General features: G+C 36.2%; 1 protein-coding gene across 1 annotated transcript in view; it reads left to right on the plus strand.

Moving 5' to 3' along the window:
- TMX3 (thioredoxin related transmembrane protein 3) overlaps nt 1-17,665 on the plus strand; it is a 41,250-nt gene extending 23,585 nt beyond the window's left edge. The window contains exons 9-16 of the mRNA XM_046672227.1: nt 1,854-1,920; nt 5,162-5,260; nt 8,068-8,125; nt 8,312-8,365; nt 9,201-9,257; nt 13,212-13,341; nt 14,745-14,813; nt 16,318-17,665. Of these exons, the coding sequence (XP_046528183.1) occupies nt 1,854-1,920; nt 5,162-5,260; nt 8,068-8,125; nt 8,312-8,365; nt 9,201-9,257; nt 13,212-13,341; nt 14,745-14,813; nt 16,318-16,578 (795 nt within the window). The 3' untranslated portion in view covers nt 16,579-17,665. The remainder of the gene's footprint in view (nt 1-1,853; nt 1,921-5,161; nt 5,261-8,067; nt 8,126-8,311; nt 8,366-9,200; nt 9,258-13,211; nt 13,342-14,744; nt 14,814-16,317) is intronic.
- The last annotated feature ends 730 nt before the right edge of the window (nt 17,666-18,395 follow it).

An 18,395-nucleotide genomic window follows, 5' to 3' on the forward strand; every position in this document is an offset into this window, starting at 1 on the left:
TTATTCTCTCATAGAAAATTCTCAAATAAGGACAAAGCCCATGATTTTGTGTTCTCATATTTTGAATTTTAATGTTTGGTCATGCAAAAACTTCCTTAGCTTTACAAGTAGTATTTATGAAAAACGCAGTAAGTGTAACAAGGGGATGTAAAGATAAATTAAGACAATTTCTGACTTCAGGATACTTAAAGATGAATGGAGAAGATTGGCATTTAGACAAATAACTGTAATATAAGATAGTGAGTTTAAAGGAACCCCAGGAAAGGGGAGAAGAGATTCAGAATTTGTAGAAATAGAGGCTGCCAGGTTTCAGCTATTTAGTAAGGTTATAGTGTGGTCCACTCAGGGATATTCTTGAAAGAGAGAGATGCTGAAGGTTAAAAAATCCTTCTGAAGCACCTTTGTGGAAGAGTTGCCAAGAGCAGATGAATCTAGGCATACTTGATGATAGAACCTCACCTGAGAGCTTTACCACTGCCCTGAAAATAGTTGTTTTCGTGGTGCTGTACCAAGTTTTACTAGTAATGTAACCAGATCATTCTGTGCTACCTGAGATATGCCTCCCCCACTTTTTATTTATTTATTTTGTGGAAGATTAACCCTGAGCTAACATCTACCACGACTCCTCCTCTTTTTGCTGAGGAAGATTGGCCCTGAGCTAACATCTATGCCCATCTTCCCGTACTTTATATGTGGGATGCCTGCCACAGCCTGGCTTGACAAGCAGTGTGTAGGTCCACACCTGGGATCCGAACCAGCAAACCCCAGGCTGCCGAAGTGAAACGTGCGAATTTAACTGCTGCACTGCTGGGCTGGCCCCTGCTGCCCCACTTTTTAATCTTTTCAGGACAACTGTGTTTTTATTTTATTGTTGTCATTTTTATTTTATTAGTTATCTACTGATCTGTTTATTTGTTGTTGCTTTCAGTGTTACCACACTCGTGTAATAATTCTGTGGTTTACCCAAATTATATCTCTTCTGCTCTGATACTGATTTCTCTGCTATAATTTTACTACTTTGAAATAATTACAACACAGGTGTAAGAAGCAGGTACCTCCTGAATGAATCCCTTGTAACTAATTACCATTGTGAGTTCCCGTGTATAGAGCAGTTTACAGTGTAAACCTGCTCTCGTGTGTGTTAATGGGTCTGACTCCCTGTGAGGTGGGGGCGCAGTGTCCTTGTACAGAGGGCGAGGCTGAATCCCCAGGTAAAGTGATGGACTCATTGTCACGCAGCCCAGGAGTAGGGAGGGAAGGACTCGCACCTACCTGTGCTGACTGATACTGTAGCCCCTGCTCTTCTGCCACTTCAGAGTGCCTTTTATCCGTTGCCTCCCATGATATCTTTGGTATGTTATCAACTTTGAGAATATTCCATGGTTTTCATCATAGCAAACAGGGCACATCCAGAGGATGTATAAAGAGATATCAGACCTAATCCTTGGATAAGTTTGAGATTGATTGTGCTCTTTTTAACTTTTTGTAACAATTTTGTTATTGTTGTGGTTTTTTTCTGGTATCTTCCAATACTTTTGAAATCACAGCTACCAATTGAAATTTTTTGTTTGGTGAGGAAGATTGGCCCTGAGCTAACATCCGTTGCCAGTCTTCCTCTTTTTGTTTGAGGAACGTTGTCACTGAGCTAACATCTGTGCCAGACTTCCTCTGTTTTGTATGTGGGTTGCCACAGCTGGCCTGATGAGCAGTGTGTAGGTCTGTGCCTGGGATCCAAACCCACAAACCCCTGGCCACTAAAGTGGAGTGCATGAACTTAACCACTATGCCACCAGGCCAACCCCTTGAAATTTTTGTGATGATAATAAAAGTTATTTATACTTTTTATTTTTCAGTATGTGACACTGAAAGAGATGCCTGCTGTGCTTGTTTTCAAAGATGAAACTTACTTTGTTTATGATGGTAAGTTCCAAAGTTTTAACTCCTATAAAACATCTTAAAATGCTGTGTCTATTGTAAGACTTAAATGTTGGTGAAAAATTTAGTAAACGCAGCTACTGCGTACAATTCCCATTAGTTGAATGAATGATGGGGTTTTCTTACCCTTTAACTTTAGTTTTTCCATCTAGTGTTCTTTCATTCTGAGTTTTGCTTACAATGAATTTGTTTTTTAATCAGGTCATTTGCGTTTTTGAGAAGTGAACCCTATGCAATTTTTATACATTACTTTAAACTATTCTAAATTAATTTTTAAAAAGACTTAACATTTCAGACACACAGAAAGGTAAAGAAAGAAAATATCTTCAATAGTGGTGATGTCCCGATATATTCTTCACCAGCTCCATCTTTCTCTCCCTGACAGCAGTAACCACTCACCTGCTATTCAACACTGCTTCGTTGAAGCAAATACTTGGTGTATGTTGAAGATATTTTTGTTATATCAAACATACATCATTGTAAAGAAAATGCTAAAATAATAAAACCCGACGTACATACCCATCACCCAGGTTAGGCGGTTAGCTAGGTTTAACCACATTTGCTTCAGTGAGTTTTTTCTTTGTTCAAGTATTTTAAAGCAAATCTCGGTGGCATTTCATCACTGTATGCTTCATTATGCATCTCCACTACATCTTCATTATACATCTCTTAAGAAGTGTGGACTTCTTTCTTTTTAGATAACCACATGCTCTTATGACAAAACTAACAATTCCTTGGCATTATCTACTCCCACAGTTCCCAGACTATGCTCTGAGGTACCTCAGGGCAGTGCAGCAAACTCACAGGGGCACCAGGACATGTTTTAAATTTTACGGGAAACAGTGAAACTCGACATCATTGGACACTACACAGCCACTCACAATCAAAAGTGAATGCAGAGTCCTGCCTCATAGCAGTCCTGGTGACATTCTGAAGTACAGTTTAACAAAATAAATTCGGTGTCCCCTTCTCACCAGTTTCATTTCAAATGCTCAGTGGCCTCGTGTGGCTTTTGGTTACCGTGTTGGAGAGCACAGATGTGGAACATTTTATTCACTGCAGAAACATTCTAGAGTGTTGTTGTTTTATATCAGAAAAGAAAGAAGAACTACTTGAAAGCTGTAGGGTTTGAATTACTTAATAATTCTAATGAATAGAAGAAGATCTAATAAAGGATATGTTGGTTGTTTCATTTTGATAAAAGGAACGTGTTAATTGTTTTGACAGTCATGTTTGAAGACAAAGCATTTCTAAAATCTTGTATTTTCAGTATCTTTAAATAAATGTGAGGACTGAATTTTATTTCTTGCCATAGTATAACTACTACCATTTATTTGCTCTGTTTTATATAGCAGAAACTATATACTTAACTTGATATTTTCATTTTATCCTCCCCATAAGCTATGAGGTAGGTAGCAAGGCAGATAGATGAATATCCTGAGGTTACAAAGGAGAGAACTAAGGGATGTTAGATAAAGAGATAGATGTGTAATTAAGTCGCAGGTTGGTTCATTGCTCATTCATTCACTCACTCATTCATTCTTTGAATATTTGTTGAATGTCTGTATTAGACATTGGACTTAAAAAGGAAGTTAAGTGAAATTTGCATATATGAAAATAGGAGAAGGAAAATAATGCATACCTGCACGGATTCCAGCCACATGCTCTTTGATTATGACACTCCTAGTATGATAAGCACCTAGTGTATATTGTCTTATTTGATGATTACAACAATCCTTTGAAATCAGTATTCTTACTATTTTACTAATAAAGAAACAGGACTAAAGAGATTGTTTTTCCAAGTTAAAACAGTCAGTGGTATAATCAAGCTTCAGCTTTCAAACCTCTTGTTCTAGTTCTATTCTGAGTTTCTTAACAACTCAGAGAGCCACTTGATTTCTTTTTGGAAAAAACCTGATCATATCTGTTTAGACTTAAATGTATTGGTTAAGCAGAATAAGAACGTGCCGCTCCTCAAATGTGGCGGCTTGTCAGTAAGAAAGGAGTCACCTGTTAAGCATCTACAGCTGTCACAAAGGTCGGCATTTTCTAACGTGCACCTGTCAGTACTTAGAACAAGCTCCAAGGCTTCACATACGCCACAGGGTTTCCTTTGAATCTTTTTTCTAATGTTTAGTAGTTACTAAGTGTAGAAGCATTGAGGTAGGGGCTCAGGAGGCTAGTTTATTTTCCAGTGAGTTTAAGATTTATCAACTTTGTACCATCATTAGAAAATTTACTTTTGACCTCGAGTGGAGAGTGTAGCCAATAATCTCAACTTCTGGTTTTGTGTTTGTTTTTCTAATTTGTAAATCCAAATCCATAAATACTTTCAAATTTGCATTATATCACTTATTTTATAGGTTTGGTAACTTGAAAATGTTTTGTTTAGCAATGCAAGTGACAGAAAAAGCACATCTTTCAAGAGATCAGTAAAATCCAGTCTTCAACCAGACATGTTGGTAGGCTTTTAGTCAGCTTCTTTTTCATGCAGTTGTAATAATTTTTCGGAATTACTTCAGAATTATGTTTCTAATCAAGACATACTATTTCTCTTGGATATTATAAATATTTTCTAGCTACTTAGCAGAAGTATTTGATTACTTTTGGCTAAAATACTATGGCTTTATATGTGTGTTTGTGTTAGTTTTACATATGAGAGAGGGTTGTAAACTGAGGTAAAAATGTCATGAAATAGAGAAGAGCAAAACAATTCTAATGAAAAATTACCTGTAATGCCATCATCCGAGGATAACTATCAACCCAGGATAACCCTTTAGTAGGAATATATATGCCTTCATTTTATCATTCTCTCAGTTTTTTTCATACTTTATTTTTTATGAAGTTACAGTCATGCTGTAATATTGTTTTGTAACCTGCTTTACCACTTAATTATTACAATTTTTTAAAAAATCTATAACCGATCTTCTTCCATATGTACCATAATTATTTAAATTACTTCATGTTTAGAATATTTCAATTATTTCCTTTATTTTTATTTATCTTTTTGCTGTGTTTAACGATGCTGTAGTGAAGAATTGCTTTATGCATTAATCCTTTTGTATATCTGATTGTTTGCTTAGATTAGATTCCTAAAAATAAAATTTTTAAATTTAAGCTTATGTTCCTCTGTCAGGCATGTTATACATATTGCTAGGTTAGAACATCATAAACATTTTAAAAGCATATTTACAGTATAATTTATCAACTTTGTTTTGTTTTTAAGAGTATGAAGATGGTGATCTGTCATCTTGGATCAACAGGGAGAGATTTCAGAATTATCTTACAGTGGATGGTTTCCTCTTGTATGAACTTGGAGATACTGGTAACAAGCATGCATACAACTCTATCACTATAGAATTTTTCCTTAATTGATTTTTTAAATATGATTCTATAGGAAATGAATTTTAACATCTAATTCATAGTTTTATTCCTTCTTTCAATCCTGAATGCCAGTTCTGCTTTATGAGAATATAGATTAATACTGCCAAAGAATATACCTTTGTGTGTGGATCAGAGATTAAATAGAGACGTTTTACTAATAGAACTGATGGTGACAGGGAAAACAGAGCCTGAATAATAAAGAAATGAGAAAAAATAACCAACCAGGAAGCTATACTAAAAAGGCTGATTTTTTAGTAAGAGTTGGACTACAACTTATCACAATCTTTTAAGGCCTGCTTTTACTTGTGAGGAAAATATGGGCATCAAGTTGGCATGGTTTCTCAAAGTTACATGATTGAAAATGACAGGCAAAGCAAATATAGATGCAAAAATGAAAGCTGTAAAAAGCTAACTGTATGGTCTCAAATGGATGCAAACTATAAAAATTATAAGAAGCTAATCATGTAAGTTTTAAGAGGGAGTGTTTTGTAAATTTATAATGAGTTACAAATGAGAGATGAATCATAGATACTGTTGCCACATTTGCTTCCATTCACCGCTTTATGATAAGCAGGATAGCAGTATAGTTTTACATGAAAAGAATGGGAAAACTTTATCCAAGGTTCAGTTTTTATGTAAGTTATGAGTATAGAGTTTCCTTTTCATGATTTCTTGATCTTGAATCTGATTAATAATACAAATTAGAAATGTTTGAACACATCGCCCTGTCACTTTGTAACTCTTTCTTAGGATCCATTTCTGGTTCCCGAGCCTGCTTTTTATGCGCTATGTCTGGTGATGTTTCTGCCTTTGCTTTTCCTTACAGAGGGAGGCGTGCGTTAGAGTTAGTATTGGAAGTTGACATGGATACTGCCAAAGATTGTGGGTTTACCTTCTGATTCTTTCAGGCCCACGGGAAGTTAGGGGGAAAGATGTAAGCATACTGTAATTCTGCTTTCAGTGCAGTAATCATAGGAGACACCTGGAGGTAATTAAAATAGACAGCTTTGCTCTATTCAATTTCTTCTCCCAGATAAATTTGGAAAGAACTTGGCGGTGGCAGTATTCCTTTTGTGTGTCCAACATAACTGCCCCTGTTAAGTATCAGCCATGGTCCTGCTGGTCATCGCATCTGCCACTTACCTTACAAGCACTGCTTTGGACTCCTGGCTCTCTGTGGCTTCAGACACTTGGTGTTTTTCTCCGTAGTTCTGGTGACCTCAGGTCTCTCCTCTTCAGACTCCTGCCTGAATCTCTGGTCTTATTTCCCTTGAGTCTTTCCCCAGCCTCTTCCTTCTCCAGCCACACTATTTAATTTCCTCAAAGGGCCCTGTGCTGTGCATCAAAGCACCTTTATATGTTCTGTTTTCTTTGCCTGGAAATGTGTAATTAATTTATATTCATCTGTCAAGCTCAGACCAAACATTGCATCCTTAGGAAAATCTTTTACTGAGCCCCTCAAACTGCATTAGTTTAGTCTGTACTGCTCTTCTTCAACAGCACGTTCCTTTCCTTCAGAACGCTCCTAGTTGTTAACCGTCCATCTGTTTGTGTGACTGTCTTCCCTGCTAGCCTGTGCTTCCCTCGAGTGCAGAGCTGTGTCTGCGTGTGCTCCTCCCGGTGCTCGGGAGCTAGCCTAGTACTGGGTACGTTGCTTGGTGCTCAGTAATTGTGAAATTAATACATGAGAAACCGCCTGTGTTGGCCTGTGGGAAGATGCTTTACACGTTGTAGGCATTTTGAAAAAAGCTCATGAAGCACTTGAAAATTAAAGAAGCACAATAAAAAACCCAACATTGAACATGAATAATATTTCTAGAATGGAAATAATCATTGTGAACTAGTGTTTCTAGCTGAAGGTTAAAAGAACAGTCAAGATTGTGTAGAGTTTAAAGATATGTTTGAGCAGTATGGAATTAGGGAAGAAGCATTAAAATATGGGGATGATATTGAAAGACTGTTGATTTAATCCTACATTTATATACCTACTCTGAGCCAGAAACTACCCCATATTTTTGAGCATATAATCTCATCCAACTCTCGCAATACCTTTGAAATAGATATTAGGTTCTAAAATAAGTTGTTTACTGAGGTGAAGTCACATAGCTGATAAATGACGGCGCTTCACCGTTCTTCTCCCAGGCCTAGAACATCAGAGATGCTGCTGGAGTGCAGTGTCTGGTGTTCTGACTCCAATACCAGTGCTTTGGTTATTATGGCATGCTGCCTTCCTGGAGGATATCGGAGATGAATATGAATTATGTTTTATTTAAGGTTAAGTAAATTGGAGTCAATTTTATATTGCCTATTGTTACTGGCAGGTAGTGACCCATGGTACTGGAGGGAATAGCAATGTAAAAATCATTTTCTTCTTGTTATGTGCCATTCTTTTAGAGCTACAGTAATTAGTAGTGAATTTCTTTTCTTTGCTTGTTCCTTACGGTTTTAGCTTTTAATGAAATAACTTATTTTAGTCAGTTTGTGGGTTAGGTGGAAAAAAATACAATTTGAGTATATGAATTGTTAAATATTTGGTATTATTTACATTTTGGGGATGGAAGGTAGGAAGGAACTTAACCCTTGGAGTTACCTAATTCACTGATTGACTCTACTAAGTATGACATGAGGGTAATTGGAATTAAATTCTAGAAACACTATTTACTAATTCCCTGTTTACAGCTACAATAATAATTGAAAAGCTTGTGTAATAAGGGTTATTGAATCTAGACTTGTCCTCCTTAATTTCAGGGAAGCTAGTGGCCATTGCAGTAATTGATGAGAAAAACACATCAACAGAACACACCAGGTATAGTGCCTTGAAATAGTTTTATGCTTCAAATATCATCTAATTCAGACTGTACATGGCTTCAGATAAACGTGATATAGTGTCTTACTTTTCCTGCAGTATTAGACAGGGCCACAGGTATTATAACTGAATAATTGTATTTTTGAAATGAAGAGATGAAATTTTCATGTGTTTGTTCTTCCACAGATTGAAGTCAATTATTCAGGAAGTTGCTAGAGATTACAGAGACCAGTTCCACAGGTAGGTGCTTGCATTCTGGAAGATTCCTTTGTCATTGTTTAATTATGTTTTATAATATAGTAAAGCAAAAGAGCTAGTATTTCATACTTCCAAAGGTAAATAAAGGGAGCTAAGGTGAATTACAGCATGTTGCATTTCAGTTTGAAATATCTGGACTTGAAATTTGTTGATAAATGTCCTACAAGTAAAAAAGTATGTATATATTTTATTTATAATTTGTATCATACTTGCTTGATAGGATTCGGGATAAGTTTGCGGTAGGAAAATATGCAGGTACACAATTGAAATAAAGTCACGTGAGCAATCACAAGTCAGATATGGACAGATAATGATTGCGATAGGAACTCAAAGAATAATAAAATGTAAAAAATAAGTGAAATTTTTGCTGAGTGCTAAATCCTTCTGTTTGTTGCTGCCATGAGACAATCAATATAAATTTGTTATATTATTTAATTATTATTCCATTTTTATTCTGAGTCTTCTAATGATGTATCAGTGATATATATTTATATTTCTCCTATTACATAGTGTCAACATTTTCTGATTAGTCCTTTTTTGGAGTAAGTGGGTAATTTTTCTTAAATATGTTTTAGTTAGAAAAGCTTATATTGTCCTGCATTTTAAGTACATGTAAACAAAGTAGAATTGTCTTAGAATTTGTGTGAACCTGTGCATGTGCATCTCAAAGCCAGTAGAATTCACACTCTTTTCTACATTTATTGTATATGATTTATATGTTAAACGTTTACAGTGTTTACATGCTTACCAAGCCCTGAAGTTTAGCGTTTTATATTTACCTTTTTTCTGTCTTTTTTTTTTGGTTGTTGTTGGTTAGGGATTTTCAGTTTGGCCATATGGATGGAAATGACTATATAAATACCTTGCTGATGGAGTAAGTAAAGTGCTAAATGATTAAATGATTCTGATGTCAATTTTTAAATTTCTGTTTTTGAGATAGCCAGAAGGACTAATAACTGAAAAAGACAAATCTTTGGGATCTGCTGATGCAGATATTCTCCCATTAAATATTTTACTTTAGTTTTTAAGTCTCTATTTGAAACTTACTGAACTTTAATATTGCTCTATCCTAAAAAAAGTTTATCTCTCAATTCACTGTTAATAATTTATAGTATTTTGAAAAGACATCGTTGAGAAACTTGTGAATTTTGCAGTTTCTGTTTAATACACACTTTAAGTTCAGTTTTAATGACTAAATGTAACTTAAATAGAAAATTTTTAGCATTCAAGAATTAATTGCTATTCTAGAAGAATTTAATTTGAGAGACTGAAATAACCTTTAAGAGACTGAAATAACCTTGTGGGAAAAATATGCAATTTTAATATAATTTCATCGATTGTGTTTATGATGTAAAGATCTGATTTGTCACTTCAGAAAGTTGATATTAAAATAACGTTTACCATACCTAAACTGAATTAATAAATTTTAAATAAGAACCTACTCTGAGTACTCAATGGACATTTAGTGAGTATTTTATGTATGTTATACACAGTGTTTGGCACTGTTGATGCAAAAAATGAGTAAATTAGAGTCCCTGTCTTCAAATGCTTCTAGTCTGCTGGGTAAGATAACATGTTGATTATGGTACTGTGTGAAAAGGTCTGTGTGGTAGAAAGCTCTGGAAGCATAGAGACTCCCACGCCCACCCCAGTCCCCAGTGCATGCTAAGGTGGAGGGGCTCAGAAAACACCTGCCAGAGGAGGCAGTAATTAAGAGAAGTTCTGAAGAATGAGAAGTTAGCTGAATGAAGAGTGCAGAGAGCTTAATTCAGGCTGAGTGTAGAGCCAACACAAGAGGTTGTAGGACCGTGGGGCTTAGGAGAGTGGTGGAGCTTTAAAATAAGCCCCTGAGGAGAAGATAGGGAATGCTCGCCAGAGACAGATGAACGTGTCCAGCGGCACTGAGGGCCCAGGTAAAGTTAGTTAGCAACATTATGCTGTATTTTGGTCTTCTTTAGCTTTGCTTAGTAGCATAGGTGTAACACATCCCTTCATCATTGTTGCAGTGTGTTAGGTTAAATTAGTGTCTTCCATTTTTCAAGTAAGAACACTGGGGAAATAAAAGCAAAACTTATAAACCCAGAGTAACATTCATTATTTTCGTTTAAAAGCCTGAAATTGTAGTGTTACCTTTATTCATTTATCTTTAATTTATTATCCCTCTTATTCCAATAAGGACTTGAGAGGGTTTACCAAATATAAAATATATAAAGTGCCAGCTATAATGTATAATGAAGAAATCAAGACAAATGAAAATAAAATAAAGGATCTATGCAATTATTAAAGGTACTTGAAAAAATTTTAATACTCAAGAAAAAGTAAAAAGCATTATCTATACCTTTCCCTTGCCTATAAAATAACTTGCTTACAGGAGTATGGTTGACCTTGTAGAAACCTAAGAGAAATTGCTATGCTGTAGAATCTCATAACAGGGGACACTCTGACACAGGAGTGTATTTTTACAGTATGTATAGTAGGCACTTTGATACACTCATTTCTTAGAGTGTCCTTGTGGCAAGTCAATACAGTGCTTCAGTAAAACAGTTTTGCCTGCAGCCAAAGCAGTTTGGGTCCAGTGAAGAACTCCTTGATACAGGACAATATGCAGAACGTCTGGAGATGGGTGGATACTCCTTCATGAGTGTTACTTCTAATGTGATGTCGTCAGGTCGAAATTTTGAGCTACAGTTATGGTCAGAGAATAACAACAGTCCTACCACCAACCTCGTATTGTTTTGTTTTTAATTCCTACTTTGTTTTTGGTTTTTCTGAGAGAAGGGAGAAGGCATATAATGATGGTTATATAATAATTGAAAGTCCTCATCGAGCCCTTACCCTGTGACCAGCACTGGACTAAGTGGTCAATGTGTATTTTTAACTTTTACAATAACTCACTAAGGTGTAAGTACTATTATCATCTCCATTTTATATAGATGAGGAAATTGAAATTTCTTAGAAGAAACTCAAGGAAGTTAAATAATTTGCCAAAGGATGCCCAACAAGTAAGTTAAAGAGATCCATCCTCAAATCCAGATCTCTCTTACTGCAAAAGCTAACTACCATAACATTAATATTGACACATAAATTAGTGGAATTTATTAGGTATTGATGCCTAAAATGTTTCTAACTTAAGGCAATTACATGATATTATGTAAGATAATTATACTTCAGCATTGAGTATGTTTTTTTACTTTTTCTCAAAATAAAATACTATCAGACCTTTGGTCTAAGTTATTTTGTTTTGGGTTTTTGTGAGTGTAATTAAGAGAGGATAGGATCAGATGTTATACATTCCATCCTTATTCAGATTGAATTATTTCAAAACAGATTGTTTCTAGTTCAACTGTGTATTTAACTTCTTCATAAGATATATTTTTAAAGCAAGGCAAGGTTCTAATTCATTCTATAAAAAGATTTTTTTTGCTACTCATGCATTATGATAACTAATAACTACTATAAATCAAAAAGTTGCCTATGGTGTTTTTATGAATGAGAACGAAGCTAACATGTTTTTATTGTACAATCAGTTAACTACTGCCTAATAATACTGGATAATAAACAACCCTGAAACCTAGTGGCTTAAAACAGTGATCCTTTATTCTGTCTTACTTGTCTGGGCTTGGCTCACCCTGGCCGGGCTCAGCTAGATGTGGCTCCAAACAGCCAGTTAGGTTTAGGTCCACTCCCTCATGTCTTCCATGTTCTTGATCCCAGCAGGGTATTTTCCTGGGGGTCATTCTTCTCATGACAGTCGCAGGAACACAAGAAGGCAGGCCCAGCCACACATACACATTTAAAAACTCTGCTTCTGTCACTTCTGCTACCTTTCCATTGACCATGTCACACTGCCGAGCCCAGCATCAGGGGTCAGATGAGCATGTTTTGCTTCACTGGGAAAGGGCGTGGCATGGAGAGGGATCCAGCATTGTGAGCAATAAAGTAATCTGCTGAACTCAGGTAGTGATAACGTAGTGGTGTAAATTGTTTCTACCATAGAGTTTTGTGCTTTTGCATAATACTTTCATATAGACATACGAGTAACCATGAACGGATGTGTAGGTGACTTACTGAATTAAGCTCCCTCCTTTTATGGTTATGCAGAAGTCTATCCTTGAAAGAAGACTTTTTAATTATTTCAATTAAATGACATATTGAATTGACGTCTGCTATATCACTGACTTACTTCCTGATGATGAGGTGGAATATATAGATGGATAGTGGGAATTCAGAGAATCTGGAATAGGATTTGTTGAACCTGTATTATGTATAACGTACTGCAGTGAATATTTAACTTGAATTTTCTCATTTAATTTTTATAACAAGATAGGTGCCCCCACCCACCTTTTATTCATTTATAAGTGAAAAACATTAGGCTTAAAAAAGTAAATTATGGGAAAGCTCCACATTTGAACACAGCAGTGTGACTCCAGAGACCATGCTCTTCCCTGTCTAGTTACCTGAGTACTGCTTAACTGAGGTGGGTGTGTGTGATTAGCAGTGGTATTTAAAGCAAATTTGTGGCAAGGGATAATATGGCCCAGAAATTGATACTTCGTACATAATAATTTGTATCCTTAAGTTTAACCATGAATACTCAGCTGTCTAATATTGTATATTAAATACTTTTCATATAATCTTAATTTAGCTATTTTCTAAATTGATGCACCATTTGAAATTTTCTTCATATAGGCAAAAGGAAGAAAAGCTATAAATATAGCTGCCTTCTTTTGTAATTATAGCTACTTAGATATAACATAAATAAATATTAGAATATTCGTTATCTCTGTTTGTGTTTAATGGGTATTTTGATTTGTTTTTCTATTGTCAGTGAATTGAAAGTCCCAACTGTGGTTGTACTGAATACTTCAAACCAACAATACTTTTTACTAGACAGACAGATTACAAATGCTGAAGACATGGTCCAGTTTATTAATAACATTTTGGATGGCACAGTGGAAGTAAGTTGTTCACTTTCAGTTCAAAGGGATGGTGGGAGGAGGTAGAGAAGTGAGCTCTTCTGATCCTGAATGGAAGAGTCACCATCCCCTGAGGCGAGGGCAGGCTGCGGTGCCTTGCTTCTCTCACTCCATGGACATTGTCACCTTCTCCAAGGTATAGAAGGTTCTTCTGTGGCAGAGGCTGCTCAGGGGTGGAAATGTCTCCTTAAGAGTTATTTGGAGGGCATTGTTGGCTGTCACAGTGATTGGGGGATGCTGCTGGCGTTTAGAGTCGGGGCTGGCAATGCTGAGAGGTCTGCCACGTACAAGGACCCTGACAGTGAGCTTCCTGGTTCTTAGCACCTTTCTGGGCTCAAGAGGACAATTGGATTAAGTTATTCAGATTTGGTTTTCTAAGAGAACCTGTGAATAAGACCATAGTTTCTTTAAAAGACAAGGAAATATATTGAGAATCAGAGTCCCAATGGAGAGTTCCAAATATAATCCTGTAAAATATTTCTCAGAAATAATGAAGCATAGTTTTAACTTTCTATTTTTTTCTATAAATCTTACTGCAGTGTTTTTCAAATTGTGGGTTGCAACCCATGTTAGAGGGTTGTGAAATCACTTGAGCAGGTTGTGACCAGCATGCATCTCAATTCAATAGACTAGAATAAAATAGAAAAGATGGGACTTCTGTGCTTAATTTGTTTTTTGTGTTTAATTATTATTTTGTGAGACTTTTATTTCAGTTTAACACAAACTTTATTTGAAAGTTGGCTCACAGAGTAACAAATATTTCTGCTTTGAAACACTGTTAGTCACATAGGAGGTATTCTCTATTTGTGAAAATAGCACTTGTTGAAATGAAACACACCTGTATGAGTGAGAACCCTTACATCTGTAAGTTAGTGAAACCCAACTCAAACTTTGATGATTAAGAGGTCTTACTGGCTCATATGACTTAGAAATTGAAGGACTGAGCCAGACTTCAGGGATGACTGAGAGCAGGGATTTGACTAATCTTCATCAGGCATTTTTCTCTCTCTGCCTTTCAGCACTTTTTTCTTTTCTGAGCTTCATCCTCTGGGACTCTCCCTACACAGTAGCAAAGATATCCTGCTGCCACTTTAGTTTAACAACCTCAGCTAAACTCAAAAATGGGGCAGACCTGGACTCGGCCTGGATTGTGGACAGGGAGGATGAATTCTTCAGAGGGGAATCAGAGGGCATCACCCGAGAAAGCAGAAAGAAGGTGGGAGGGACAGGAAAGAAACAGTCAATATTTACTACATGGCTTTCAGGTGCTTTTAGTAACCTTTTGTAGTCAGCTCTTGACCTGCAGTTGTAAGGTTACGTAACGGGAAAATGAAGTGATAGTACTGAAATAACAATTTAATTGTTTTCTTCTTGTGACATTTAAGGCCCAAGGAGGTGATAGCATTTTGCAGAGATTGAAAAGAATAGTATTTGATGCCAAATCTACTATTGTGGTAAGTTGTGACTGTTTGTTTAGTGTCATTCATATTTGAGAATATGTAGGTTCTTTATGTCTAACTAAGGCAAAATCTGGAATTTCAAAGGATTAGGTAAAAACGTGTCTTTTTAATTTGCAAGTTAAAAACTAGTCCATATTTACATTAAATATATTCATTAGGTGGAAATTAAGTTTTTCTAGTTATTCGTTTCTATATAGTTGATGAGTTAACTGAAATTCAGAATCAGCTAACTTGATAGCATGATGTTTTCACAGTGTCTTTCCTCCTTCTGCCCTTTTCAGTCTGAAGCTCATGAACCCTTCTTGCTTAGAACTCTAGGAAATCTTCCTTACCATCCCACCTTCAGCTGTCAATCAGCTTGATGGCAGAGGCATTCCTAAATTTGTTTGAGCCTTAAACTTAGTTCTAGTTGTCTATCTTAAGCTACTCCCTGGGTATTTTTCTTCATTATGGCCAAAAGCAGTCATTGAAATAGAGCTAACCTTCTTCTGTTGGTGAGAAATAAGTTCTGATAACCTTTGACTTGTTCCCTGCATCCTTCAGTTTATCAGCGACCAACGTGGATTGGCTCTTATCACATTATGTCTGTCTCTTGCTCTGGCTTCCACTCAGTCTCCTCTTGCTTTGTCTCCGATCCCTTCGGCACACTACTCCACAATTAGTATTCTAAAATAATCAGTTTGAGCACTGCCTTCTCTTTTCCAGTGATGCGCATCCGAGTGCTCTGTTCATCTCATGTATGTTCTCCTCCTTAGTCTTTGAACCCTGTGTGAGCTTCCCTGGTGCTTCTTGCTGGTGCTCACACTGTGCCTTGGCCTGCCTTGTTTCTCAAGCTTAAATTTCCGCCTGCAAACACCTTTATTCTGTGAAGGCCTCTTCCATTACCTCAACCCAGAGTGATCTCGCTCTCCTATGGATTTATCCATGTAGTTATCAAGGGTTATAGTCTCAACCCATAGGACATAGAATAGCTGAAAAGCCTATTCACTGAAATTGCTTTGACTTTCCTGGGAGCTGAGGAGACAGAATATAACCTGAGGGAAATTATTAAGTTAATGTGGCTTTACTTCTAAGGAGATAAGTAAAAAGTATTACAAAACGCCATGTGAAGAGAATATGTGTACACCTTCATGATGGTAAATAACCAGCCTTCTCAGTGAGCACACTCCTGTAGCCCAGGATACAACTCTGAACCTCTTGGGCACATAGCAGCTGTTTTAAAGAGACCTTGGTGGATAATGTGAGAAAAATAAATGTCTTTAGAAAAGGTTATAGAGTATTTGGTGCCATTAGCTGGTTACACACACACAAATATAAAATTTCTCTTATGATGTCTTTAACATGATAATTACTGCAGAAAAACTGACACTGATTCATTGGAACTAAAAGCATGTTGGATGGCAGCAAGAGGAAGAAATCTGTAGTGGTTTAAATTCATTTATGTATTTTATATTAGAATACATCTGAGGGGAACTGAGTTGTAATTGTCTTTCCACAGTCTATATTCAAGAGCTCTCCACTTATGGGCTGCTTTCTCTTTGGCCTGCCACTGGGTGTCATCAGTATCATGTGCTATGGAATCTACACAGCTGATGCAGATGGAGGTTATATAGAAGAACGCTATGAAGTGTCCAGAAGTGAAATTGAAAACCCAGAACAAATAGAAGAGAGCAAAGCACAGCAGGAGCCAAGGACTGGGGACTCGCCAGTGCCTGCAGTGCAAGAACCCAAAGATGTATTGGAAAAGAAGAAGGATTGAGACTCACTAGTATAAAATGTTTGATAGGATTTCAAATGACGACAGAGTCTATTTATTGAATTTAGACATTTAATCATGATCTTTACAGAAGAGAACGTGTTATTTGTATTTTGCTAATCTCCACTGCATGGGTTAAAGTAGTCCTTCCATAAATGGAGAGATATTTGGAGCAAAGAGATGAAATGTTTGTCTAAAACAAGCAAAATCAAAGCACTCCATCAAAGTTTACCTTGCACATGTTGTCATAAGAGATCCGTTCTGTGTGCATGTTTCTCTATCTGAATATTCTGTGACAAAATTAAGATTCTTGGGCAGAATATTTAAATTGGTCAGTCAGGTAGAAGATACATGTTTGATAGAGAAAAATAATACCTCCACCTCCTACCATCCATTCCCCTCATATATTTTGGATAAGATTTATACGGACAAAATTAAGTCTTTAAAATTTAGGCACTTTAAGGAGAACTAGTAACTTTTTCCACAGATTAATATTATGAGATTAAAAATAATTTGGTTTTATATAGCATAGTGATTTTATTTTGTTATTATTTTTAAAGGAGAGGAAATGTTACTTTTTAACTTTATACTCAGTTGCATTATAAAATTTTCATATGGGCCTGTACAGTGGGAAAAAAATAGTCTTATGTTTAATCTTTGAAACATAAACAGGATTTACTTGGAGCAGTGACCTCAAACCAGCCCCGGGACACTGTTAGCAGGTGTCTCAGTGGTCACTACAGGAAGGGGATGGTCATTGTCACTCCTGCCCTGCTTTAGCCAGAACAGCCTCCCTTTTTTCTATTTTATATATTTGGATTCCTTATAAAAATTTCCTTTGATAAAAAGCTCCTGCTACATTTTAAAAAGTAATATTTATCATATTTTTATGTTTATTATATGGTAACTTATGATCTGATGTGTATGTGTATATATGTATATATAAACACACATACATATATACGTATAAAATTTATTGACATCTGTTATGTAATATTATGGCCATGTCTCTGTTCATAATGAGTAATAAGTGACATAATCAGCCTGTCAACTAAATTCATGTCCAGTGATTAAAGAGATCTGCCAGTTACCTTCTCCATAATCTCAATTCTGTCAGCCATTTCAGGCCAGTGACCTCTCATCTTCTCTCCATAATGAAGTAACACAGGAATTCTACCCCAAGTAATGTATAAAAGTTGTGTTTTCTTTTTTAAGTAATAATATGGTGTGTTTTGTAGATTAGTTTATTTTTGAAGCCGTAATTTTAGGTAAGTTTAGGATTTTTATTAGGTAACTTTTATTTGGGTGATTTTTTCATTGAGTTATTGAGTTATCCAATATTAAAGATTTTATTAAACATTTAAAAATGTTTAATCACTTCAGAGCCAACCCTGATGGCCTAGTGGTTAAAGTTTGGCATTCTGCTTCGGTGGCCCAGGTTCGGTTCCTGGGCACAGAACCACATACCGCCTGTCTGTCGGTGGCCATGCTGTGGCAGTGGCTCTCATTGAAGAGCTAGAAGGACTTACAACTAGAGTATACGACCATGTACTGGGAGAGAAAAAAAAAAGAGAGGAAGATTGGCAACAGATGTTAGGTCAGGGCAAATCTTTCCCAGCAAAAAAAAGAAAAAGAAAATGTTTAATCACTTTAAAAATACAATTCATGGTCCTGATACTGAAGTTGTTTAGTGCTTTGATCTCTAAGGGCAGCCTTTTTAATTTCTGGTGCCAGGCTGATCACGACTGAACTGAAACTCATATCTTAAGTTCTAAGGAGTTTCAGTAATTGTTTTATTGTATCTATCTACTCTTTTAGTA

Source organism: Equus quagga, chromosome 9 (genome assembly GCF_021613505.1).
Source record: "Equus quagga isolate Etosha38 chromosome 9, UCLA_HA_Equagga_1.0, whole genome shotgun sequence".
NCBI lineage: Eukaryota > Metazoa > Chordata > Mammalia > Perissodactyla > Equidae > Equus > Equus quagga.